The sequence below is a fragment of the Linepithema humile genome, chromosome 8 (genome assembly GCF_040581485.1).
Source record: "Linepithema humile isolate Giens D197 chromosome 8, Lhum_UNIL_v1.0, whole genome shotgun sequence".
Classification (NCBI taxonomy): Eukaryota; Metazoa; Arthropoda; class Insecta; order Hymenoptera; family Formicidae; genus Linepithema; species Linepithema humile.
The window spans coordinates 11,349,485-11,376,322 of NC_090135.1; the positions used below are offsets into that span (position 1 = coordinate 11,349,485).

Here is a 26,838-nt window from a genome sequence, read left to right on the forward strand (position 1 = left end):
TTAATGGAATTTTCTAAATAAAACTAAATCAGAGTTTGGTAATTACAACGTCACAATAAGAACAAATTAATACTTCTTTAAAAAATTCACGCATGATCCTTAATTATATATTTATAATAAAAAAGATGTTTATTATTGTACGTACAGGAAACAACAAGGTGAGACAGGTTGTCATCATAATTGTTGATCAAATTGAATAAAACACATATCTTAACACATAAACCGGTTATTTATAACAATTGCAATATCTTAACAGCTCAGAATTCAAGTCGAAGAATACGTACGTTAATTAATAATTAATTAATAATTAGTAATGTTGAGCACCGTAATCTAGTTCTGGCTCTAATTAATTCCTTAACATTTTAAATTATTAGATTAATAGAAGAGCCCATATCGAAATTATATTTTTTTATTATTAGTATTATATAGAAAAAACAATAATGAGAAAAAATTATCTTGACAGCGAATGTAGCAGATATCGAATTAACATGATACAAATGATAAGAAAAAATTAATCAAGCCAATATTTAACATAAAATCTTATCATTGAATTGAATTGTTTTTAAAATCTTATCATGCACTTAATAAATTGTTTCTCGTTAGAAGACTTTATCACAATTGTTTTTAAATTTCTTTCAAAAATTTATTTGCCTAATGCAAAAGTTGTGAAAAGCAAATTTATATCATTTATATTTATATTCTCCTATAAATAAAACAAACAAAAGCATAGTTTTTAAAAGTATTGTATATACAGTTGAGATTTAAAAAAATAAAATATGAACATTGTGCTATTGACAGTTTTATAAAATAACAATATTATTTTTTATTTCGTACTTCGATAAATAAGCGCAATCGAGTATATTGACCTGGCATTTTTTAAGCAAAATAAATACGTCTATGTTTCCCCCGACGTTATTTGATTCATTCTATTTTATCAATATTAAAACGACACATCATCTGTATCAGGTACATATTTCAGAACTTATTGGCATCATTACGTTGCGATACTTCTAAATGATCAATATCAGTGCTATCTTAATATCATTTTCTTTCCTTGAACTACATTCTTTGCCGCTATCGGTCTCGTTTGGTCGAGTTTATCTTTCATCGGATAAACAGCGGATACTAGCAGGGTGGCGCGTGCTTTTCTTCCGAAATTTGCATAGTGCGCACAGCGAGCGGCATAATCACTGGCCAATCGGGGGAAAGCGCCCACTCGCTCAAGCAGCGTTATCGACGAGCGCGCGCGCAGATATAACCGATCGCTGGTTCGCACGCCGTTATAGCGTCCGAGACACGTCTCGAGGGCAAGAACTTGGCCGATTTTTTGCCGACGTCGATCACGCGCGCGCTCGCACGATCGGCTTTCACGATTGGCGAATCGCCGCTCGCACCGTCGCACGCGCACGCGATCGACGTGCTTTTCGAAAGTCGCCCGGGTCAAATTAAGTAGCTAGCAGCAGATATGACCGCCGTGATTTTGGTTATCTCCCTCGCGATCGCGTTCAGCGATGCGGCTTCGATCGGATACGTCACCTCTGACACCTCTCCTGGACCGAAAGATCTCTGCGACAGGTGAGTGAAAGTGCACTATCGAGTTCCGCGCTCGTAAACCAGACTGAACCATTATACGCTTTTCCCCGTTTTGTTTCACATAAAATTAATCAAAGGTCAAGTTTACGAATTGTTTATTTACAATTACTTGCAATTAGTTCCGCCATTGTTTTTCGAGATATATACTTGTTCAGAACGCTATACTTTTATGTTCCACTGTTTTTTTCTTTATGGCTATTTTTAACTTTTATCAATTGATTTGAAGAAATTACTCACATAGTGATAACAAACTATACAAAGCAATCTTGATACAATTCAAAATCGTGTAATTACACAAGCAATTTTTGTGAACTTTATTTCGTCAATAATCTTTGTTTATTGACGAAGCGTTTACATATTCAGATAATCCACAGAAAAATTGTATCTTCTCGTCGTTAAGGTCGTTAAGAATACTAATCAGAGAAAAATTGCTTTTTAATACCAATATGCGATATGCCATGAAGTATCAAATTCCAATTATAAAATTATACTCTAAAAAGAACCTTTAAGGTCGAAATATGTAACCGGAACTTTACAATATATCGTGCAAATAATTATTTTATAATTTTAATAGGTTTTGCATATTGATATTACTTCTATCTTTTAAATGAAAATTTATTAAATACAAAATACTTGCAATGATTTTAAATAAATTTCATGGCCATAATCTATGTGCAATTATTATAATATAAATTTTAATAAATTATAATTTTATTGTTATTAATATTAAACAAGTTGAAAAATTTATGAACTATATATCTGCAGATAAATGAGCTATGAATCGCTTTGTATCAATTTGAAATAAACATCAAGTATCTATGAAGCAAATACGAATTCAATGCGAGTCCACGTGGTATGATTTTGATACAATGGGAGCTTTGCATTATACAGTCATTCAGACCATTTTAGCATTTCTTCGCCAATCGACAGTCAAGTCATTCACAGTAGATGTTCGAAACTTTCGCCATTGTCTCGAAGACGCAGCTGCACTTCTTCTTGAAGTACTTATCACGCGGTGAGGAAGATAACTCCTTGAGGAGTGTTTGCACACCTTTCTCTGATATGTCTTTTGTATCGTTCATTACTTTCGACGAAGTAATTGATCGCTCTCGTTATTCTTTCTCTCTCTCTTTTTATGATTATTTATAGCTCAATCACACGAGAATAATCGAAGAACGCGGCGTTGTAGTTTGGTTAGCGATAGCCATTTATCAGTTATAGAAATAAGTTCGCTACCTCAACTTTTCTCAGTTAATGCTTGAAATATTATAGGCTGCAGAAAATCAATCCATCAATGAAATTCGTAATTGCCTTAAATCTTTTACCTTATTTTATGTAACAGAAATGCATACATAAATAAAATACGTATTACACGTTCATTAAACATGCTTACAACAAGTTAATATTATAATAAAAACATCGTTGAATACGTTACGATAAAATTTTAATGAAAAATTATTATAAAAGTCTTGCCATAATGCAAGACAATGCCGATAGATAAAGCGGCGAGGTAAATGGCCTCGGGCGTCTGATCAGAAGAGACACCAAAGTGTTTAATGCAATTATTTTTTAATGTTACACAAAATATTTCATTTTTCTCGCTAAAATTATAAAAAAATATGTAAAAAATAGTTATGCATTTGTATTATCTTCGTAGACTTATTATAATGTTTAGCATTAATGTTTTTGCACACCTATCTTTTTCACTTTAAAGGCTTTGTGTTTCACTACATTCTACTTTATTTTATTTAATAGTTTTAAGCCATTTTCCAAACAATTTTATTATAAATACTATTAGTGTAAAACTTGATTAATTTCATCGTTGAATTTCACTTTAATTGCGACAATTTTTCCCGAAAGGTTAAAAATATATTTTTTATTATATTTTTTGTTGAACACATCTTTGCCAATTTCGAATATTTTTGATTGATTGTTTTTAATGCAATTGCAAGTAATACTTATCGTAATCCATTTAAGCGGTTGCAATAATTACAAAAGCTACAATAATTTTTATTAAAAAGTTAAAAATATATATAGTATTACATTGTTGTAGAAAAACACAACATTTTTGCAATTTGCCAATTTCAAACATACATTAATTGTTACAAAAAAATAATTAATCCCGATAATATGATGGTAAAAATGGATATCTTCAAATTTCAACTGTGTATCATTTTTTTGTCGTGCAATTAATTTGCATTTGACATTCTGTTTGGAATTCTGGAAAAAATAAATTATTAAAATTAAATACTTACAATTTTTTAGATTTAGAAAAGATTTTTTAGATTTAGAAAAGAGTGAAGCTGATTGCACAAAACTCATTTTTTAAATGTCATCTATTGACAGGATAAACTTTTAGTTCAATTCAATATTTTCAAATACTGTTTAAATCCACTTCTGAAATATTCTTCACATATTAAATTGCCGCGTATACATATATTCATTCTCATCTTATGACACTGAAATCTAGTCGCTTTACGTCGGATAAAATTGTATGGATTATCAGCGGTGTCATTCCGGAAATTTAGCGATAATAACAGTTTATCTAGCAGTGGCCTGATAACATTTGCTTACGTCACGCTTGTTAGATGTATGTACATCGTCATCAGCTTCATCAATTCTAACAACTGAGGTTGTGGAACCTTGAGTGATCGAAAGTCATTTCTCATGGTTTCGTTCAGTTAGGTGAAAAATTTCGTTCAATTAGGTGTAAATTTGATCCGCATAATGTTAATGACTTATTAATGACTTATTTTACAACTGATAATTATGTGACATATTTTGCCTTTATCGGTATCGATTAATTGAATCTTAATTCTTCTTAGATTGTATTAGTGATTATAATAATTGTATTAGTGAATATAATACAAAAAATGTCAATATTTATAAGTAGATTTAATAATAGTAAAAACAGATTCTTAAAAATATATCTTTTTTTAAATTTATTTAATGCTGGAAAACAAAATTCAATAAAACGAAGAGATATCAATTTTTCCCAGTGATGTCAAGATTAAATTTTTCGATTTATAAAAATATCATATCGCACTTGTAACTGAAATCTTCCTCCTTCTCGCTCACAGAAAGAAACTGAAGTATCCATCAGTGCTTTATTCTTTGATAAAGAAACTTGGATTCTTCGTTTACGAAAAGTGTCTTCGGAGTTTCGTATTTTCGACTCTGAAATTCTCTTATTGATTTTGCTCCACATTCACGGCTCTCGAATGCTCGCCTATTATTCGTATACTCTCAAGTCCGATCACGTCTTCGAGCAATTCATTGAATAATTGAATAGACAATAGACAGAAAAATCAGTCACATTTGATGAATTATAGAAGTAGAGCATTTCATATATGTTTTATATATTGGAATAAATAATACATTGGAATATATATAAATAATTCGGATTTATTTTGAACAAATAAAACATTGTTGATGGCATAAGTAAATTAATAAATAACTCTCTACTCAAGAATAACTTGGGAATATTGATAAATGAGTAAACTTTTTAAATTAGAAATACTTTTTGAAAGTATCTTGAAAGTATTTATGCAAGGTAAATTAATTGCTTTTGTAATGAGAGGACAACAAGGAAAATTATCACAAGGAATATTCCTTATTTACTTTTTTTATAAATTTAAACATGTATGTTGTATTTATATATATTTAAATATTAGGCTTATATTTCGTTATAAATTATTTTTGTAACACAAAAGTTATCCCTTTTTTTTTTTTAGAAAACACTTTACAGCAATCAATGTCTCCGTTTTAAAAGTTTTTTTACTACATAAAAGACGTTAAATTCTGCTCTGAATCTTTGTCTGTCAAACATCGAATATTAAAAGGATTCTCCAATGTACAGAAGTAAAATTAAAGATCTTCTTTGTGAATTGCGAAGTTAAAGTGTATCCGTTATTTGATTACAAAAGATCAATCTAAAATTAATATATTTTATTATCTCTTGTTTTCTCATGATATTGGTTCAAAAGAAACCATTTGATTAAAGAAGTTTCAAAAATAAAACACAATTTTGCCGCATATCGACGATATTTCTTATCGAAATGATAAAACATCATGGTCCGATGGTCTTACATTTCCCAGAAAACAATGCATCATGCTATAAAGGAAACTACAAGTAACTTCCCATTCCGCTTTTCAAACATGCAATTTTCTTATCTGATTTTATGCGCCGTCGATTTTAGGAAATGGAGGATTGCGTCTCGTCGACGTCGATTTTTCTGCCGGAGAAAAATAACAGACTTGTCCAAGTTTTACTTATAAAGTTGTCATCTCGTTGAAACTTGGCCATCACGGTTGCTAGGGCAGGCTTCTCGGTCATCATTGGAAAATATCGACATTTGATCTTAAGATAAAACGGTTGATTGAAAAAGTTTTCTAAGGGACACCAAAAGGGAATATAAGGACACCCATGAATTTCAAAGGGATACCTTTCTAATTGCATGACGATATGAATTCCAAGTCGATTTCTTCTTTAGCGAAATTTATTGAGGAAATATCACTTGTCAGAAATTTATTATTTTCAATATCAGTCTATCGAAGCTATTCTTTTAAAAATGCATATGCATTTTTTTGGAATCAGATTTAATTGTATCTTGATAATCAATTTAAACGTCTTGTGCATTTTTCAGAATAAAGTTAACGTACATATTTATTCCGTTGATATTGAAATGATTAAATGTCTCACAATTAGTAAAATCAACATTCGATTTAATCAAATGTGAAATATATTCAAATTCTACGTCTTAATTGTATATTTTGACGTTTAATCCGCGGTTTTATTTATAATATGCATTTATTTAAGTCCACGTGGAACAGAAATACAAAGTAATTAAACTCATTAAGACGTTAAAGTATTTTTATGCTAATGAAGCGTATAATATACACGAGAGAGCGTATCACATTTTTGCGGAACAAAATTGTATTATTTATTCAAATCTCTCTCGAGCCTTTAATTAATCAGAAGCCTTTAATTCTCTGTGTATTGAAAAAAAATTGCTCTTATTTTTTAATCTGTCTAACTCTGTAACATTCTGCACATTTTTTTTTTTGAAAATTTAATTACGGTAAATGTTTGTCGATGTCCGCGTTTGTCGATGTATAATAGTAGCGTCAGACGCATTCGACAAGATCTGTTAATTCTACATTACGCCTGTCGAACGCACTGCATCACGTACTACAAACATCGGTATGTACCAACGCAATTGAACTAATCATTTTTACCGAGACCCAATTAACGACGGTCGCTAATTACATTTCGCGGTTCGCATTATGCATTTCGCTTGTGTTGGTTTTCAGCAAAGTTTACTGTGAGGGACCGCTGCTGAAGACGGTGCAACTCGCTGGGATTTTTAACGACAGCAAGACCTTCGTGGATCTTTACCAGCTTCACGACCCGGATGTAACTGTCAGCAAGTAAGTTGATATCCGTACGTTGATACTGCGGCGCACAAAAGAAGTAACAAACTTAATATCTCGCCCGTTTTTAAAGAATAAAATAAAAATGAATATTTTTGTCCCTTTGTGTTATCGTCGCCTCAATATACTTTCGCAATATTGTATGTACTCTCGCAGGATCTATTTTCTTGCTGCATTTGACGCGGATACGCTTTTGTCGTTTAAAATATTTTGCGCCACTGAAATATTGCATCTTACTGTGGTTGTTTTGCTAAAACAAAAAAAAGAAAAGGATTAGCAATCTTTCGAAGTATGAAGTATTTTGTAGAAACAATATACATATTTTGCAAAAGTTAAATATTATTTTGACCGAACGTTCCAAATGGTCCTTCTACTTTCTTTTCTTCTTCCCTCATTTGAAAAGAACACGGTTCTTTGCATCGTTTTCCATTTTATTTAGATTATCGCGCTTGTATCTGTCGCCAATCTACATTTATACGTCTCGTTGGTCAGATAGCGCAGCAATAGCAGCAATGTTGCTTTGTCTTTTACGGCGGTTAATTTACTCTTTTGTATTCTTTTCCTTACGCGTATAATTAAATCGCTTGGATGCAAATAAAATTATTATTATTATATTGTCTTATAAATTTTTCTGTATACATACATACTACTACTACTTGACAAAGCTTTTTATGCATATATTATTATTTTTATTTTATTACTGTTCTAATATGTTTCTCCAATATTCTTATATTGTTGTCTCGCTATTATTTCTAATAAAGCGAGAAGCAAACACTTTGAAACAACAGGGTATTGCATTTTAATATGTTCGAAAAGCGCCGAGATTGTCTCTTTAAAGTAGAGAGTCAGAGTGCGTTATTTAGGGAGACACGAGAACGGGCTTCGTGATGTAAATTATTCTCGGAATGATTCTTTCTTCTTTTAATATATTCACGAGGCAGAACGACATTGAGAGTGTAATAAAGTTAAAATGATAATAATATAATAAAAAATATAAAAGAAATTAATTTATCTTTTTAAATTGGAATATAAAGTTCTCTTCAGAATTGCAAAGTGACGCATCATATAGTAAAATGAACGGGAATGTTCAGAAATGTGGATAATACAGCTTCGATCGATGCGTTTCTGAGGTCTGTAATTTCGTGTGCATTTGATCATCCGGTTGTAAACACATCACTGGAAGAGCGCGAGAACGTCGCTTTAGGCCCGCTATGCATCGACATAATCAAATTTCTTGGTCGCCCGTGTGAAGAGGGATCTTAATCGCGTCAGCTGCACCGCGGCAGCTGAGAGTAAATACGCGTAGCTTTACTCTCTAAAAGCTCGTACACACAATAGCGACGTGTGCTTGTAGCGAAACCGGAAATTGAATTGGACAATATCGACGCTTATCGTATCGATCGGGAGATATCATATCGCACATTGTTACAGATGATTTTTATTTATAACTTATTTCATACTACTGAAATAGAGACCTTCTGCATCTTTTAGATTATAATAAAAACTATTATTAATTAAATGGAAATTGTAATAAAATAATATCTAAAGCAATCCTAAACAATATATCTCTTGTCTTATAATACACTTACACTTTATGGACAATTTTACACTTTGCAATATTATAATACAAAAAGAATGTATGAAAGAAATTGGTTCACGTATAGTTACATGCGTGTGTACGTGTCGATGCGTGAAATGATGTCGACTGATCAAGGCGCCACAATTACAATCACTCGCGCAACGGTCAATATACTCCTATTACGAGTAAATCTATTGGCCACGTGTCACATGTGCCTCCCGCACATGAGATTCGGAGTCTCTCTCTGCGCTAAACCGCTTTCTACGTAGAGATATTTATGGTTTCTATTTTATGATTATATCTTTGAAATCCGCTTATATTCGATTTGACCTACGGATTTCTTTTTACCGCACAGGATTACGTTTTGAATCGAATCTCTTGCGACTTTATTCTGAACGTGATAACAGCGATATCACGTTGTAAAACACGAATGTACATTAGGATTATCTCGAATGCACCGCGCGAGATTATCAGATTCACATCTGTTTTCACAGATGTGTTATATAATCCTATACAAGCTCATAATTTTGTTCATATCATACGCGTTTTATGTAGGAGAAAGCACAAACGTCATTTCTTTTCTATAAGAGCTGAATAAATATTGATGAAAGAAAAAATAGACATCAAGCTCAGGCAAGAGAAATATTTTTTGTTATTACAACATAAGAACAAAACTGAAATAAGACTTAAAGTGTGATAAGTACTAGTAGTATCGAAAATCGTATCTCTAATTGTTATTATTAACTAGATGTTATGAGTAACAATACGTGCACTAAAATGTATACATACGTGAGAAATTAATATCAATATAAAGTTTTAATCGCTTTTTAAGATAACAAACTTTCGTTATTTTACTTATTGATTTAATAAAGGGTTTTTTGAAAAACAGATTAGAACAGTAATTAAACTCGTTCAGTTTTTAAGGTAAATTTTAAACAAATAATTTTTAATAGTTTAAGCTTTGTTTAATAATATATATATATATATATATATATATATATATATATATATATATTATTAAATAACTTTTTGCCATCTAGCGAAGAAACATTCCATTTCCCCAAAATTCCGTAGATTTCTCGGCTGTTTAAATTAGATTTTGCAAATCTTTGAAGGTAAGAATTTGTCATTAAAAGAATTTTAATTAAGAAAATAAAACGAGCAAGGCACGACAGTTCCCATCAAACAATTCCCATCCAATAATTTTTGGCAGATTATGAAAGAAACATGAGGTCTGGTATAGTCATAAAAAAAACACGACGCTTTTTCTTCTGCCGCTTTTTATTGATCGCTTCAATTGCCAGCAATACATTTCAAAATTTGTTTTATTGTTTAACAGGAAATGGTAATAAAAAGAGAATTCTTTTTTAATCCTATGCATAGAATAATCTTTGGAGAAATTTAATGATTTAGTTTTAGACACAGTTAGCGGAGATTTATTTTGCTTGCCCCGAGATTGTTTCTACTCTATGTTTTTATCACCCGTCACACTTCTTTCCCAAAACGATCCATTTTCATTACGTTTCAGCAATAAATTGCAGATGGAAGTGAGGTCTATTAAATTTTTTCCCGATAAATCGTGCGGCACCGATACATCGATTGACACTTCCAAGCTTTTATATCCTCCGATATATTCTGATAAGTCGTTTTCCATGTCTCTGCAATTTCTGAAATCGTATAACGTGGGTTATTTTTAATCAAAAGCTTGATTTGTTTGCCATCAGTTATTAAACGCGCAAATTTTATTGTCAAGCCAATATTCTATTCCGAATCCTGTATTTCGCTTACTTTTCTGCGTAAAACTATATTAGAAAATTACATTTGATACTTTTTTATCTGATTATAAACTTTTAAAAGCAAATGAGAGTCTGCGTGAGAGTAAATTCAGAATTAATTTGATTCATTTTGTCTTAGTTTCAACACTTTGATGAAAGCTACCAACAACTCGCCTAATCGTACTGAAGTGGCTACGTTCGTAGCGAAAAACTTTGCCGTGCAGGATGAACTGGATAATGCGACATTGCCAGATTGGAAGGAAAATCCCAACATTCTAAACTCCATTCAGGATCCTCAGTTTCGCGAGTGGGCAAAAAATTTAAATGATTTTTGGAAAACTCTAGCGAGAAAGATAAATAAAGACTTGATAATCAATCCGCAACGGCACAGCTTGATTTATGTGAATAATACGTTTATCATTCCCGGAGGCCGATTTAAGGGTGAACGCAAAATTCTTCTTTAAATTTAATTTTAATTTTTAGTTTAATTTTAATTTTAGTTTAATTATAAAATTTATATTAATTTAATTCAATTAATTAATTTTTTATTTTTTATTTAAATTTTTTAATTTTATAGAAACCAACATGATCTCTTACGTAATTATTTTATCCATCAAATATTTTAATTTATTTTTAATGAAATAAGTTAGTTGATCTCGATTCACATATTCTTAAAAATTTCTATTGCTTATCGCATAACAAATGAATACAATAGTTTTTTAACGGTCTTGTGCAAATTGCATGTATAAGAATTAAGCACACTTCATAAACTTTAAAAGCAGTTATGGTCTTCAAAACTACCGACTTGATAGCGGCAATGTTAACATTCTTGCAACTGCACGTATTTTTATGTGTTTGCGTTGCCAGCGAGAAGTCGTTAACGGACTGCTGCTTTTATGTGTTTGTACCGCCACGAGTCAAGATAATAATCTTTATGATAATTTTGCGTGTAAACTTTCCCTTTGAATGTTGGAATGAACCCCGAAGAAACTAATACGGAAACGGTGTAACTTTTATTTGTCAGGGTTCATTACAATAATAAATTACGAATTTCGATCTCTTCAGGGATGATTTATTAAGGCCATAACTTTATTCTTTTTATTATATTTGCTCAAAATTTACTTATAATTATCTGAATTATCATGGTTTGTCAATAGTATCAATTTTATTCTGTTGTGATAGCGTAATGAGTATTTATTCGTAGTAATTTTTATTATACCTTTGTCAATCATTTGAATTAAAATAACACGTATATGCCGGTATCCTTGAAGAGGTTAATTTGTTTTCTTATTATATCGATCGCTTATCTGGGCTCTAAAATATTGTTTTTTTTTTTAGTTAATTATTATGCATATTAGATAATGTGCAACAGATAATATTAATATGCATGTTATGGATAATACGTAATAAAATCCAATGCAATATTGTAATATGCGTAATAAAAGAAAAAAGATTTATAAAATAAAGGATTAAATTTTGTGCTACAGAATTATATTACTGGGACAGCTATTGGATAATCGAAGGACTGTTAGTTTGCGAGATGCGAAGCACCGCTAAGGGAATGATCGAAAATTTGCTCTCTATGGTAGAGAGATACGGCTTCGTTCCGAATGGCGGCAGAGTTTATTACCTTTCGCGAAGCCAACCACCCATGCTACTGTCGATGGTACGTACATTCGATAGTAAACGACGCTTATTTCCGTTTTCATCTTAATCGTGCGATTTAATCTTTTGGATTTCGCACATAGAAATCCTGACAATAAATTTTTTTCGAATTTTTGTCGAAAAAATTCCTCGAAAGATTTGTAGCTTGCTTTATCTTAGCGCAAACGTTTTTTCAGGTTGCAACATATTACGAGTTTACGAAAGATCGTGAATTTCTGAAAAAGAATATAGCCACTCTCGAATCGGAATTCAAATATTGGCATAACAAAAAGACGATGAACGTAACGAAAAATGGTAAGACCTACAAGTTGGCACGTTATGTGACAAATAGCCAAGGGCCGCGACCAGAAAGCTACAAGTAAGTTTCTTTCAGAAAAGATGTAACAGCAGGAGTTTTTTATTTGGAACACTTTGTACTCTGCGCGGATGAATAAATTGAACATTTCATTCCAACTTAATAATAAAATGAATAATTTTTAGTCTTGAAAAGTGAAGAAAACATTGGATTTTATTACAATACATTGAAATATATATTTCAAGGAATAATAAAATTTTATATTTTATAATACAAGTATGCTCAGATGTCGGGCATTGTTTGACATCCGAGCTGCTGGAATGAAATGGTATGCCGAGCATAGCTCGACTTTTGAGTTATAAAATTAAAAGAAAAATACAACTTATATATTTCAACATACTTCTATAATATCAAATTAATTATTACGTTAATTATTACGTTTAAAATTTTTTATATATTAAAAAATCATTAAAAATTCTAAAATTCTCAAAGAAATAAATCACGTTTTTTTGACAGATATATTTTACGGAATAATCAGTTTGAAATTAATTACATTGTAAGATTTTTCATAAGCTTTTTATGTAACAAGAATATAAGAGAACAGACATATTATTTTTATAATCTTAGGTAGAAAAAACTTATTTATTTTTGACTTGTTAAATCGGAAATTTTCGAATATTTATCTAAATATGTGATGGTTATCTCTGCACGTGCGTTAATGGCACACGAAAGTTACATCAAGATTAGTTAATCGACTTTGCTCACCAAATAGTTCACAAATTATTAAACTGCTCCGTCTCATCCATCAATCTCGAGATATGACCCAATAACATTTGAACCATCATCTGTCTAATATTTAAGATGGATTATATTTGATGTTGATATTTTTAATATAATTTCACAAAATAATTTTATCTACATAACTGTAAAAAATTTATTTATTTATACAACTCTAAAATAATTAGTAACTGAAATGACGAATTTATTTATGTATCTCTGCAAAATTTATGGTCAAAAAAGATGATTATTATATATTAAATTATATTTACTTGTTTTCTTCGATTTTTTGACAAAAAGATATCTGGAATGTGTAACAAGACCTGATGATAGTTTATCATCATTTGTCTCGTAAAGTATCCATTACGACACTTATATCGATCGTCAGAAGTCCTCCATCATATTAATTATAAAAGACTAACGAGCATATACTTGTTTTCACAGAGAGGATTATCAATTGGCGCAACAATTGCCGAATCAGGAGCAAGGAGCTCTTTATAATGACTTAAAAGCCGCGGCAGAGAGCGGCTGGGACTTCTCTTATAGATGGTGTATACGAACTAATAATGATGCAAATCTCAGTCTCGTTAACGCCTCTACGAGTAACATCATACCCGTCGATTTGAATGCAATAATTCAGCGAAATGCTAAATTACTTGCTCGTTTCTACGGCATCCTGGCGAATACGAAGGTGAACCTTTGCTAAGCTATTCTGTTTGAATTATTGCAATTATTGCACGTAGTAAGCGCATTGCCGACGCTATATTGACGCTATATTTATATTATGCGCTACATATATATTATTATATATTTATATATTTATAATAATATAAATATATAAATATATAATAATATAATAAGTAAAATAATATACAATAGCATGATCAAAATAAAGATGATCAAAACGTTTCTAAACAACTGACATATTCAATAATTAATTAATTGATTAATCCTGTATATTTATAATTAATTTATGATTAATTCTGAATAATAAACATTCTAAAAAGCAGCAGATACACAAATTATTCATAAATGTTAATTTTAATATCCACAGAATATTCACTGCTTTTTGATGATCTTTTTATACTTTATTTTGGTTTTACGCTGTGCAAAATTATCTTTATGTGAATAAAATACTCTCACTATTACAATTAATGGAAAGAGAAATTAATTATGTGTGTACACGCATACATTTGAAATTTTTATAATTACTGGAGTATAAATGAGACAGCTTTACTTTAGTTAAATGTGTAAAGGTGTGGCGCATAATATTATCACCATCATTATATTATTATCTTGTCTCAAATCCTGCTCATTATCGGTTACACGAACGTCATCCGACGTAACATCCGCCCCTGTCATTAGTATCTTCTACTTTTCTCATTACAGAAAGTTCGATATTACACGAAAATTGCTCAGGAGTATCAAACTGCCATCGACAATATTCTGTGGAACAAGGATGAAGGAATCTGGTTGGATTATGACACGAAAAATAAGCAATCCAGAAATAAATTTTATCCAACAAATTTGACACCATTGTACACATTTAGCTACGATCCAATTAAAAAAATTGGTTACGCACAAAAAGCTGTTTCTTATCTGAAAAAAAATAAAATTGACACATTCTACGGTAAGTGCACACTAATTATGAATTTTTTAAGCTAAACGTTTATCTTCAGCGTTCTCGCTAATTATTTGCATTTGTGGTAAGATTTTTTTCCTTTTTTTTTTTTTTAATATAAAATATTCCAAAAAACATTTTTGCTTTTTTGAATAAAACTTTAAAATTGTCGATTTAACTTTTTTAACATCCATTTTTCTCAATTACAAATATTTTGAATGAAAAGTTGCCTTCTAGACTTCTCTTTTGATAAAATAATGGTTTTTCTCTGAGAAATTTGCTATTCTTTGTTTGTAATCTAATTGACAATTTTCGCAGTCAAATTGCTTAAAAATTTCTAAACATTAAAAATTCAAACTACATTGATTATTCTATTTTTTCTAAATACTTTTGATATATTTCAAGCGATTAAAATAAATAGACCAAAAGTAAAAAAGAATCAAGTGTTCGACGGCGATCGATAGCGCTCAGTGAACGCGGTGGGATGAGATATACGAGTCGTTCCAACTTCCGTCTTTCCGCTTCCGTTGCGATACGTTCCACCCTCGATCGTTTATCTTCCATTTTCTTTTCCAAACTTTTCGCCAAAGCTAGTCGCGAATTTCTTCGCCAGTCATTCTGAAATCTAGTCATCAAGTAAACAGTGATTGTGCCAATTAACCCCTTTCATAGAAACTGACGGGCACTACATATTCACTGAGCATATTAAACCGCCGAGTACATCCCAACACTCTGTGTAGTATACAAACGGGGTCAAGAGAATCTTAACAATGCTACAAACAGGTTGTTCGAGCGAATCGAAATTACAAAATCGTTCCAATCATCAAAAATAATTAAACCGAACTATTTAGTAACAATTTAACGTCCATTTACGTGACTTCAAAGCGCACGACTTAATGGCCATAGAATCTAATATAATTGTTAATTCCGCACAAAATTACGATTCTATGCAGCAAACTATGCTAAATTAGCTTTAGTCTCCCTTTGCGCTCTCTTCCAGATGCAGAAAGTTTAGCGATTATGTTTTCTTACCGTTATGCTTAGAATACAGATAAAATCTTCCGACGGATGTAAACTCTTTTATAATGGAGTCTAAACAACCACAGCGTGGTTTTGTTATCTACAAATAATGCTCTGTACACAATTATAAGAGTCCACGAGAATAACTTCACCGAGTCGCATTTGCGAGTGAAGCGTCATTATTCGTAATAATGGCACAACGGAGAAGACGTATGCGAGTGAGATTTCCCGATCAGCTAGGCAGTGAAATCTCACGATTTATCGGATCGTTCGTATCGCACGCACACCAAGAAAATAGGACGGTCGCTAGAAAATACTCTCGATTGCGGCTGCCATCGACAGTGACTCGTGGAAATTCTAGCAAAATGAGTTTTTGCTAATAAATGCCGTTATTATTCTCTTTCTCCGCGTGAGCACCTTGCTGCTTGCCAATATTGATTTAGAAAATATCGCGGATTATTTTAAATAATATTTTGGCTCCAAAAAGCGGTTCCAGTTTTTAGGTCTCACACCGGAAAACTCGGAATCAGTTGTTGGAATGTGCCCCGGGGAATTTTCGAACCAATGGGACTGTTTTGCTGTGAAATAATAAAAATGGCATTTTTTACAAGAATGTGAATTGCAAATTTTACAACGAGAAGTTATTAAATTGATAAGAGCTATTTTTATGAGGAATTTTTATTGCGCCAGAGATCATAAAAAAGCATAATTAATTATAGTTTTAAATTTAATTATAGTTTTAAAATAAAATTTTCACTAGTAATGTTGAGATTAAAAAGAGATTGACGCGGGTCAATTAAACTTTTATTAAAAAAAAATTGACATCGCATTGATCAAAGGTGCCCTGAGAGGCATCATAGATGAAAGAAGTTACGATAAATTGGAACTCTGTGATATGTTTGGTATGATTGATTTGTTAGTGGATACGTTAATACCAGATGATATTTCGGATTAATTTTATCCATCCAACGGATTAAAATGCAACCTGTTTTAATCGGAGAAATATATTAAACGATTAATAACGTAAAAAATACTAATTTATATATTTCGCAATATACTATTAATCATGATACGGCGACTATACACATAATCCTCTTAAATGGAGACTCTTCTCTTTTTTGCAAATCTGTTGCTAAGCCGATTATGCAGTTCTACGAGTGCTTTGAACGTATCGAGTGCACTCCGCTTTATCAATACGCTTATAAGTTTTTATAATGATTAATGCTTGGTTTCTGATGAACTAACAACTCATAAACAAAAATATATACGTAGAATTATAATTGCATTCGATTATAATATTGTCGACTATATTGTATAATATTACACATATATAATATACATTACACACACACACACACACACACGCACACACACACACAATTTTGTTTTTCTTTGACATAACATAAAGTAAGTCACTAAATGCTTAATGAAGAGACCCGAGAAAAAGTGAGACGTTCTTTTGCTCGACAAAAAGAGACAGGCGGCACGCGAATACTCTGCGCGCACGAGTTTCTACTACGTTTCTATCTGCAGACTTCTTTTCAACTTCTCCTAACTTGTTTATTTTTAACTTAATATTTTATATATTATTACATATTCAAAACGGTTAAAAAAATAGAATTAGAAAAATTAATCTTCTTAATTTTTTACAGATGAAAAATTGACATTTTCTAATTGCCTTTGCTTGCCAACTCTAATTTTCCGATTCGATTGTCTCAAATCAAAGAGTAAAACTAAGCTTCGTTAGGAACAGAACTATATATAACGATCTGCTTGCTTTGTGACAGGTGGTACGCCAAGTTCTGTAAACTATACAGGCGAGCAATGGGACTTTCCTAACGCGTGGCCGCCGTTGCAGTCCTTCCTCATTGTGGGTCTCCGCAACACCAAAGTAAAAGAAGCGGTGGAATTCGCCACGGAATTGGCTGGCAGATGGCTTAGGTCGAATTATATCGGTTATGAAGAGTACGGTACGATGTTCGAGAAAGTAAGTCTATCTTTTTTTTGTTAGGTTGACTTTATTCATTCACGAACAGCTCTATTGATCAGAAAAGTGACACGACTACAGGGAGACACTTTTTTGCTGAAAGGTCGTGATAAATGTTCTTCACATAACGTGTCAGAATCACAGGGAGAGAGAATCTGCCATTAAATATTATATTACATCACGTTAATGCTACCTAAATTAGACAAAGAAAATAATTTGCATGACGGTAAAGTGCAACGCATATACTTTTATATTTTGCGCATAATTTTAGCTAAAAAATTTTTTTATTTTAATATTTATTTTATTTATTTAATATTTATTTCACTTCAATACAGTCTATTGAATATTAGCGTTCAAGCATCGACTTGACAAAGAGTACTTAACGTATGAAGTTATTTAATACTACTAGAGTAAACATTTTTGTGCTCGCAACGACCGCGTCGGTATCTTCTCGTATTCCTGCTTGATACGGAAACTCGATAAGATATGTATTTCGGTGGAGGCGCTCGGATTTCCAGAGATATGAGGGAAGAGATAGTCGCTTGAACGCGGCTAATGCGCAAGGGGGCGATCTCCCTCAGCTCCCACCGTCACTCCGCGTACCGGCCTGCTCTACTGGGAGAAAGGAATAAGAATGGGGATGGAAAGCCTCCATTGGGAAATACGTTCGTTGTGAGACTCTAATCCGTCTTGTTTTGTTTTGTCCTCCTTCTTTCAGCGAAGTAACTTCGTGTACGAATGTCGCACGCGATTAAGAATGTCGTAAAAAGACTGATGAAAGTTTAAAAGACAAATTTTATACATTACTGATCTCGGAAGAAAAGTATGTCGACGGCTCATACATATTGAGCAGGAAATATTGATTATTCTACTAGTCAATATTTCATCCGAAATAACAGACAAACTTTCACTTCTAAAAATTATTTTCACATTTTTATGTAAACGTTTATTTTTTATGAAAATCTTTCAAATAACAAGTACTCATAATAATAAAGAAAAACTCTCCTGTCGATTATATCAAATCACTGACACTCAACTTTAAATCGTGATAAATTATCATGTTCTTTATAACTTTTTATGCTAAAACTTGTACACTGATTTATCGAATCACCGTAAAAAATTATTATAACATTATAACGTTGAAAAATATTATTTCTCTGAAAAGTTTAACAATACTATCGAAATTTAAATTGACATATAAAATAAAATTTTACAATATAAATATATTATTTGGAAAATCACGTTACTCTTTGCGATGTTTTTGCCAATATTTTTTAATCGATTCTTTTTGTATTTTAATTTATTAAAAAAACGATACGTCTGGTAATTACATCAATAATTCAATTCAATTCAATTTAATTCGAAGCTATTTCAACGGCCAAATTTACTTCATAGCAATTATAATCGAGAATTGCGTGTGAAATTCATGGTACGCCTTGATACTTTGTAATCACATTGTGTTGATGCCGGAGTATCAGTAACGAGTTTTTACGGGGAATAGCCGGTCCATCTTACAGAGCAAACACGCTCGAACAATTCAATCAAGGTTTCTTTTGCCCGCCTCGTTTTGCAGGCGAGAAAAGGTATCCTTTCTCGAGAGAGGAAATTTTGTGTTGGCGCAAATTGAAATTATATTCCCATCTAAAATAATTTGTCATTTATCTCTGTCACTACGCGATCATTATAATAAAGCCTAAAAAAACAGCATTTATTTTAGAACTCTAAGGAACAACGCTAACATCACTCATAATGTTTAGTATATAATTAATGACATTTGAAAACAAGTCTCTCTCGAATCGATTATCACAGCAATATTGAATTCACGTCACAGAACCGAGGAATCATAACTGTTTCTGCAATGTTATAAATGGACTTGTGTAGTTCATAAATAAACGCACAATAAATTGAACTTTCCGCATGCTACTTTCATTTGATAGATTGAGCTTGCAGAGCGTAACGTGAGCTGTCGTTGGTTACGGAATGAATAAATAATTGTAACATTTTAATGAAGCACATGATAGAATTCGCTTTCACATTAGAGAGATGATTAGATCGTACGTCCATTTACTAATGAAGGCAAGATGAAACTTGCGACACGCTTTTCAAACTTACTCTATCGAACGCACGAGTAGCGGGGTGTAAAAAAAATTCACTTATTCAGAAGTGCTACAGAAAGAAATTACGTCTGTTTTCTTTCTTCTCTTTAACGTTGTAATCTAATACAGCTGCAGTGACTGGATTGAAATATAAATGCCGTGTCTTAAAGCATTATGTTTTTTATTTGAATAAACGAAAGCAATTTATTTCAGTTAATTTCTGGGCTGTTATGAGAACAATCACATTTATAAATGTACAAGGTACAAATTGCAAATACCGGCTTGCAGCAAATTAAAAAGAAGACACGGGATTTTAATGGACATAGAAAGACAAAACTTGTCAAATGTTGAGAATTAAAAAGTTATATGAAAAAATAATGCTATTCGGCCAATTTGTAGATACGAAGTTAATTTCCAAATTTATTGAAGAATCTGCAAGGATAACGCTTGAAACACGCTATACATTTAGTTATCTTGGTTTCTCACAATGTGCTATTTTTCAACTTTTTCCTTTTACGATATGCTTTGTTATATATATGTTTGCTATACTTTGTTCACCTGTAAACGTGTATACCTCAAGTCACGAGGAATCGATTTTACGAGTCGTTTTTTTTTTTATGCTAGACAACTATTTGTAGCCAAGGACATGAAAAATTGCAGAAACAAATGACGTACGTTGTATTTTCAATCAATGGAATCAATCTTTTCTCATAGCAAAAGTTACTTCGCACTTTTACAATTTGATATAATTATTTTTGCTCATTTCATTATTCGCGTTTAATAGAAACAATTATTTCTTTATCGTAACGTAATGCTAAAACAATTAAAAATTAATTGATGCATATTCCATACTATGAAAACATACAGCAACGAGAAAACGCATGCACTAACGCACGATTATTTCTGTAACTCAAAAAGTTTGTTGCATCAACACAAATTTACATCTGAATTTGCATCTGAATTTAAATTTACGTGAATGCATAAACATTGTGTGTGCATGTGCATTATGTGTTTCTCATGCAGTGTAATTATTTGTTTATTACTTATTCATTGCTAATAAAAAGCTAATAAAAAGTAATTAAAACATATATTTTCTAACATAAACTAATTACAAAACATTATATTAATGTTCCCATTATTTTTTGACTAAAATTCATCGACCATCTAATTCCACTCTTAAATGTAATAAATGTGATTCATTAATATTTTGTCTCGTGAAAGAAGTTATCAGAAAACTTGCGCTTACAAGAAATAAAAAGTTATTGTTAATAGATTATTTTCTTTCATAGATATATTAGGACAATATAAATATATTAAAATAATTTAAATATAAAAATATGTTACACATAAATAAAAATGTTTATTCAGCAGTTATGTAAAATCACGTGGGAAATGAACGAGGAAAGACCTTGCTTTTGATATAAGCTCTTCGCTAATAATTTGTCACTGCCTTCCTTTTCCGACTCTGACGAATATTATTTTTATTTTTCTCTCTTTTTCAAGATGTCTAAATGAAACGTGTCTGTCTCAAATCCTAAGGATTCACTCTTTTAAACTTATCATTGCTCGAGTTTATTCAGGATTTTTTTCTATAGAGGTGAAGTAATGTGACATCGATGTTTGAGAAATATTCTTGAAGATATGGGAATCGTTCGATAAACAACGTACGAAAAAAAGTTATTTCCATAGCAGTCACACAAAAACATTTATTCTAAAAATATGAAAAAAGTATTGCAATAACTTTTCATAGTTATTACGTAGTTCCCACTAAAATATATATAGAAGCAAAATATTAAATTTTATATATATGTAATAATTTTTTATAGCGCAAGTTTCTAATATAACTTTTTTTACGAGACAAAATATTAACCATTTGTTTATCGCGTTTATCATTTATTTATTTATTTACGAATGGGATCATATGGGTTAATAAATTTCGGTAAAAATAAAAATAAAAACTAATTTGTGCCAAACAACATAAACACAAACTTATGTCGGACTTATAAAAGAAATACCAGCCTCAATGAGAACAAACGGAGGTATACGGTAACCTAATTCAACCCAACGCTCCCTTGAGTAGATGTCGAGGCGATCACCTCGTCACCTTAATATACCTGACTTGTAAAATTTTAATTACGAATATCAGTAATACCCTTGTGATTAACTGTGGCGACGACTGTGAGAAATGTACACCGTTATTTATTCATTTGCATTTATTTCGTCTCTCGCTATCTTTAGATAACCTTTAAAAAGCTGCCTTTATTCTGGATAAGAAATTTTTAAATAGCTTCATTCAACATCAAAAAAAACACTAAACTAACTTTAAATATTATAATGCTCTTGAGAAATTATATTTAGAAGAAAATAAAATGTGAGAAATATAGCGCCAAGTAAATAAATCTTAGAAATTTCAAAAACAAAATTGCGTGGCTTTGCCAGACGCGATTGCGACACACGAATATATATATAATTAATAAATTTATTTTTTCGTGTTTCTTGCATTTACCGCTAAGCAGCCGCGCGTCAATATTTATATTTGCAAATAAAATTTTGTAAGCAAAGTATATTAAAGTGACGAGGTGATTACCTCGACATCCACTCGCTAATATGTTTGATAGAGTTTTGAATGAATGTTGAGTTGCGTTAAGTTAAATTGCGTTGAATTATGTTTAATAACTTTCAGTTCTTGTCGACTCGAGTTATTGACTTACATGTTTTAGTTAGTTCACATATTGTTTAATATAGACCAATTTTCACCATATGATCTTCTCGCGAATACAATGCACGATCTGATATTATTTTTTATAAAAAAATAAATTATCTCTTTGCAACTTTTGCGGTAAAAAATTATTCTATATTACAGAATTTTTTTTCCATTATCGTGCTTTAATATTGAAAAAGTTATATCAAGTAAATTGAATAAAATACGTTATGTATTTTATTAGAGCTGGTTATTTGTTTGGCTTCGCAGTTTGTGCTCTTGTGGAAGCTGACGTTTTATTATCTCCCATGCTTTATATTATATTATGTTGTGCATGTTTTATTTATTAGTTATCGGTTATAATCATAAAGTTTTTTTTGCGTTACACGCGGTCTGCTACTATATTTGTTTTACAAAAAAAAATAACAATATTGAAAACTTGCGTTGATGAAACGAGAAAATTCAGGGAATAATGAAGAACGCGCATTTTGTCCTCTATCCGTCCGATTTATATCGTATCACTTTCTGATGGAAAATTGTTATAACAATGTCAACCATGCGCCTTTCATCCGAGTCGACGCGATGATTTATCATCAATATGACGTTAATGAAAATAAATACATTGATACACTTCCATTCGCGTCACTGCGATCGATGGGATTTCGTTCAGACTACCAAAATCTGTCACAACTAATTCTCAAATAACAAACATCTCAGAGCGAAATGCACTTGAAACTAAATTGCAAATATTTTTTTATCTGTACTGTATCAATTTTACAACAAATCTATGTTTCTTTAATCGCTCATAACTAAACAGCATCGCTTCGATCTTTTTTTTTCAAAAAAGATAAAATTTTCTTTTATAAAAGAATAATTCTTAAAAAATTATAAATTTGTAAGATATTTTATATGATAAATGAATTATATATTGTATTTTAACGTATATATATATATTTATATTTTAAAGAAGAGAAAAGAAAAACGCGTAAGAACTTCGGAAGGAGGAACGCACGGAAGGATGTTTTGTGTAATCCCCACGAGAAAATAATAGAATGCGGTACTCTCAGCGCTCGAGTTAAAATATAGGCCGTCGTTTAACTGACTAACGGAAGTTTGCCCAAGTTCTCTCTATCGGGCGAAATTAGATTTCCTCGGAGGATATAAGCATTCTGCGTGAAAATTAACTCGCTAGCAATGTGGGAGAAAACCGCGCGACGATCGTCTAGAGCACCGTCTTGATTACTTTTGAGAGACGCAACGGACGATTTGTTTTGCGAATCAAGAACGCATGATTACTCGGGGTAATGAGTCTTTTAATTTCAGTACAACGCGATACACCCTGGTGAGAGGGGCGGTGGTGGCGAATACAATGTGCAGGAAGGCTTCGGATGGACGAATGGCATTGTCTTCCGGCTTCTCAGTATGTTCCCCGATGCAAAGTCTTTGGAGACTGTCGAGTACGATGGCGGTAATGGTATCAATAGATAATGCACATGGACAGATAAGTAGCTAATTGATCGTAGGAATAAACGTCAATGTACTTTCTATGTACAAAAGATAAGTGAATCAAAAGAAATCAACACAGATTTGACAAATCAAATTTTAAATTATTAAAGTTACTTAAAGTTAATTAATTTGAATACGTTTCCCGCACATTATGAATATATTAGCACATTAATTCCTTTTATGACACATGTGTATTTTGCAAAATTTTAATCCGTCTCTTTTAATTATTTATCCCTCGCTGTTATTAAAGATACAATATTGATTTTTAATTCCCGAACATTTGATGAAAGCTGATGTGCGGGTTTTCGGAAAACAGAAATAATCTGTAAAAACCAATTGCAAAGAGATAAAAATATTTGACAGCAAAACTTAAACTTGTTGATTTGTATAAAAGCAATTATTTTACTTAAATAATTAACACACTAAGTGTTATATCGTCGAAACCTTATTCTTATACAATTTTATCAAGCATAGTTATTAAAAAATTTATCTAAAAATGTATAAAAATATATGTGGCAACGTATATAAGAGAAAATCAAAATACATGAAATACTTATTACGTATTTAACGATATAAGCGATGGATAACGATGCATTCTGCAACGAATCTAGTCCATAAGGGAAACCAGGGCAGCGTAATAATACCCATCGTATTCTCGAATTAAGTTAGCACGAGTCCGCATGCATGAGACTCGGATTCAAGCAAAAGGGTTGTAGCTAACGGAAAGAAAATATTTTTTTAGATTTTTAGCAGGACGCGGGATATATCAAATTACATAAAGCGCAGGTACATGTCAAAAACATCTACTGATACGTGATCGTAACCACTCGTGCCGTTATTGGATTAGCACAAGTTGAGAGTTCGTGCAGATCACGATACTGTTGCATTTCGAGTTATAACTGTTTCGATGTATCTCGTTTATCACATATTACGCCGATTACCTGAGAACACTTCTTCCATAAGCTACTGATACTGTTGACATTTGATATACAATATATATGAAACTGAACTCTTCAAAACTGAAAAGCTCTGAAAAATGTTTCCAATTTGCTACTCTTTCGCAATAAGTCGATATTATGTATTTTAGACTATGCACCAATGTTGTTACTGCACTTTTTACGGTGTATTGTACTGGGATTATATTACTTTTTTTTTAAAGACACATTGCTTCGCTAATTCTGTTATAAAAATAATGACTTTGTTAGTTGCACATATATTGCTACTTAATACAATTAATATATTATAATAAAGGCGTTGAGAAAGAGAATAAATAGATACGATTAATGCATGGAATGATTCTGCGTGAATATTTTTATCCTTTTATATTAAATAAGAAGACAAAATAAGATAATCAATAGTAATGAAATATATTTTATCTTTTTAAATAAAAAAATTAATGATAGAAATAATTCTAATATTCTGTATTCTTCGCATTTTTGCTTTTAAAAGTTTTTGCAGAAAAATTTACGCGCTTCTTCGTCGGCTTATACTTCGACAAATAAATTTATTTAAAACTGTAGAGTTTTTCAATCTTTTGCGGACTATGTGCGAGATATTCCCGACAATATATTTCCATCATTTCGAATGCACGTCGCGAAATATCCGACACACTCGTCGTCGACTATTTATTTGCATAGCATATCAAAGCGCCATCGTTCATTGTATGATAGTATATTATTGTATATTATTGTACGATTGAAATGTATATTTGAAATTGTTATCTTTTCCAAGGCATATTGAGTAGTCCTAGTTGACACTCGCTCTCCGAAACATTTCGTCTACAAAGGATTGCATGCGATTCATGCGACTAGTGAAACATTGAAATGTTCATAAAATAAATATTTTTAGAAAGATACTTATTTGAGAAAAATATTTTTTAAACAAATACGATTCTATTATACTTATTGGATTACTATTATAAAAATGAGTGAAATGAGTGAAATGTGTAATTTTAATATTCTAGACCGCTTGTTTATTTAAAATTTTTCACCATTGCAGCAAAAAAAATACGAATATAAAAATGTGTATATAGATAAACTCAATAATAAATTGCATCGGTTATTTGTACGTTTTTTAGCTTTAAAATATATTATTTTTATCCTAAAATTATCATGAATAATGGCATAGCGCGAATACACATGCTATTGTGCATACAGGATGTCTGAGACCACTCTTTTTGAAAAGGAAGGGAAGTGGTTTTACTGGTGGTCTCAGACACCCTGTATATGTATTTATTTCACGTTTATCTCTCAAGAATTCGTGATTACATTTATTTTAAGAGAGGAAGATTGTTAGAAAAAAAGCGTAATTGAATCTATCTTGCTCTTAATTTATGTAAGAAAATAATAGCGGAATAACGTGCTTTCATTGTCACCGCTCGATACTGCTAGCTTATTCGAGACTTATACCGTTTATGACATGGTGCTCTTATAGTTTGCAGTACTTTCATTTTACCTACCTTTAGCGTGCGTCGCTCATAAAACGCGGCGACGTCATCTTCGAGCGTTTCAGTTGATAACCGGCTCGTGGATATAATCGTGGAGTGCTATGTGAATACGTATAGATTAAAGGCAGCTACTTCAACCGGTTCCCGGCTTTACATTGCGCATTATTGAATTATTATTAACGTATTCAATTATATCATAAACGCATTATTGTGTTAATGCGCAAGAATGAGTTTACAAATGTAGTTTCTGATGCAAAATACATTAACTGCAAATATATTAAATGCAAATTACATTTTTTATCAAGTGTTATTATCTTTCGATTTAACGATTTCTTAATAATCGT

The 26,838-nt window shown here is 31.4% G+C and overlaps 1 protein-coding gene across 2 annotated transcripts; it reads left to right on the forward strand.

Annotated features, from left to right (window-relative positions):
- Positions 1-1,249: 1,249 nt before the first annotated feature.
- LOC105673803 (trehalase) lies at positions 1,250-26,785 on the forward strand. 2 transcript variants are annotated; one of them, XM_012369711.2, is made up of 10 exons: positions 1,250-1,575; positions 6,716-6,796; positions 6,907-7,023; positions 10,520-10,821; positions 11,868-12,046; positions 12,222-12,403; positions 13,562-13,808; positions 14,507-14,747; positions 17,546-17,745; positions 23,866-26,785. In XM_012369711.2, exons 1-10 carry the CDS (start codon positions 1,466-1,468, stop codon positions 24,028-24,030), a joined length of 1,824 nt encoding a protein of 607 aa, XP_012225134.1. In that variant the 5' UTR covers positions 1,250-1,465; the 3' UTR covers positions 24,031-26,785. The 2 variants fall into 2 exon arrangements, with proteins under 2 accessions (XP_012225134.1, XP_067216619.1); XM_067360518.1 differs by lacking the exon at positions 6,716-6,796 and having other exon boundaries at positions 1,254-1,575.
- Positions 26,786-26,838: the final 53 nt, after the last annotated feature.

What these genes read in the sequence shown, in the direction of transcription:
- LOC105673803 (XM_012369711.2), top strand. Translation starts at nt 1,466, where the DNA reads ATGACCGCCGTGATTTTGGTTATCTCCCTCGCGATCGCGTTCAGCGAT. An exon ending in CACCCATGCTACTGTCGATG is followed by an intron (nt 12,047 to 12,221) that starts GTACGTACATTC and finishes ACGTTTTTTCAG; the next exon opens with GTTGCAACATATTACGAGTT. An exon ending in GCATCCTGGCGAATACGAAG is followed by an intron (nt 13,809 to 14,506) that starts GTGAACCTTTGC and finishes TTCTCATTACAG; the next exon opens with AAAGTTCGATATTACACGAA.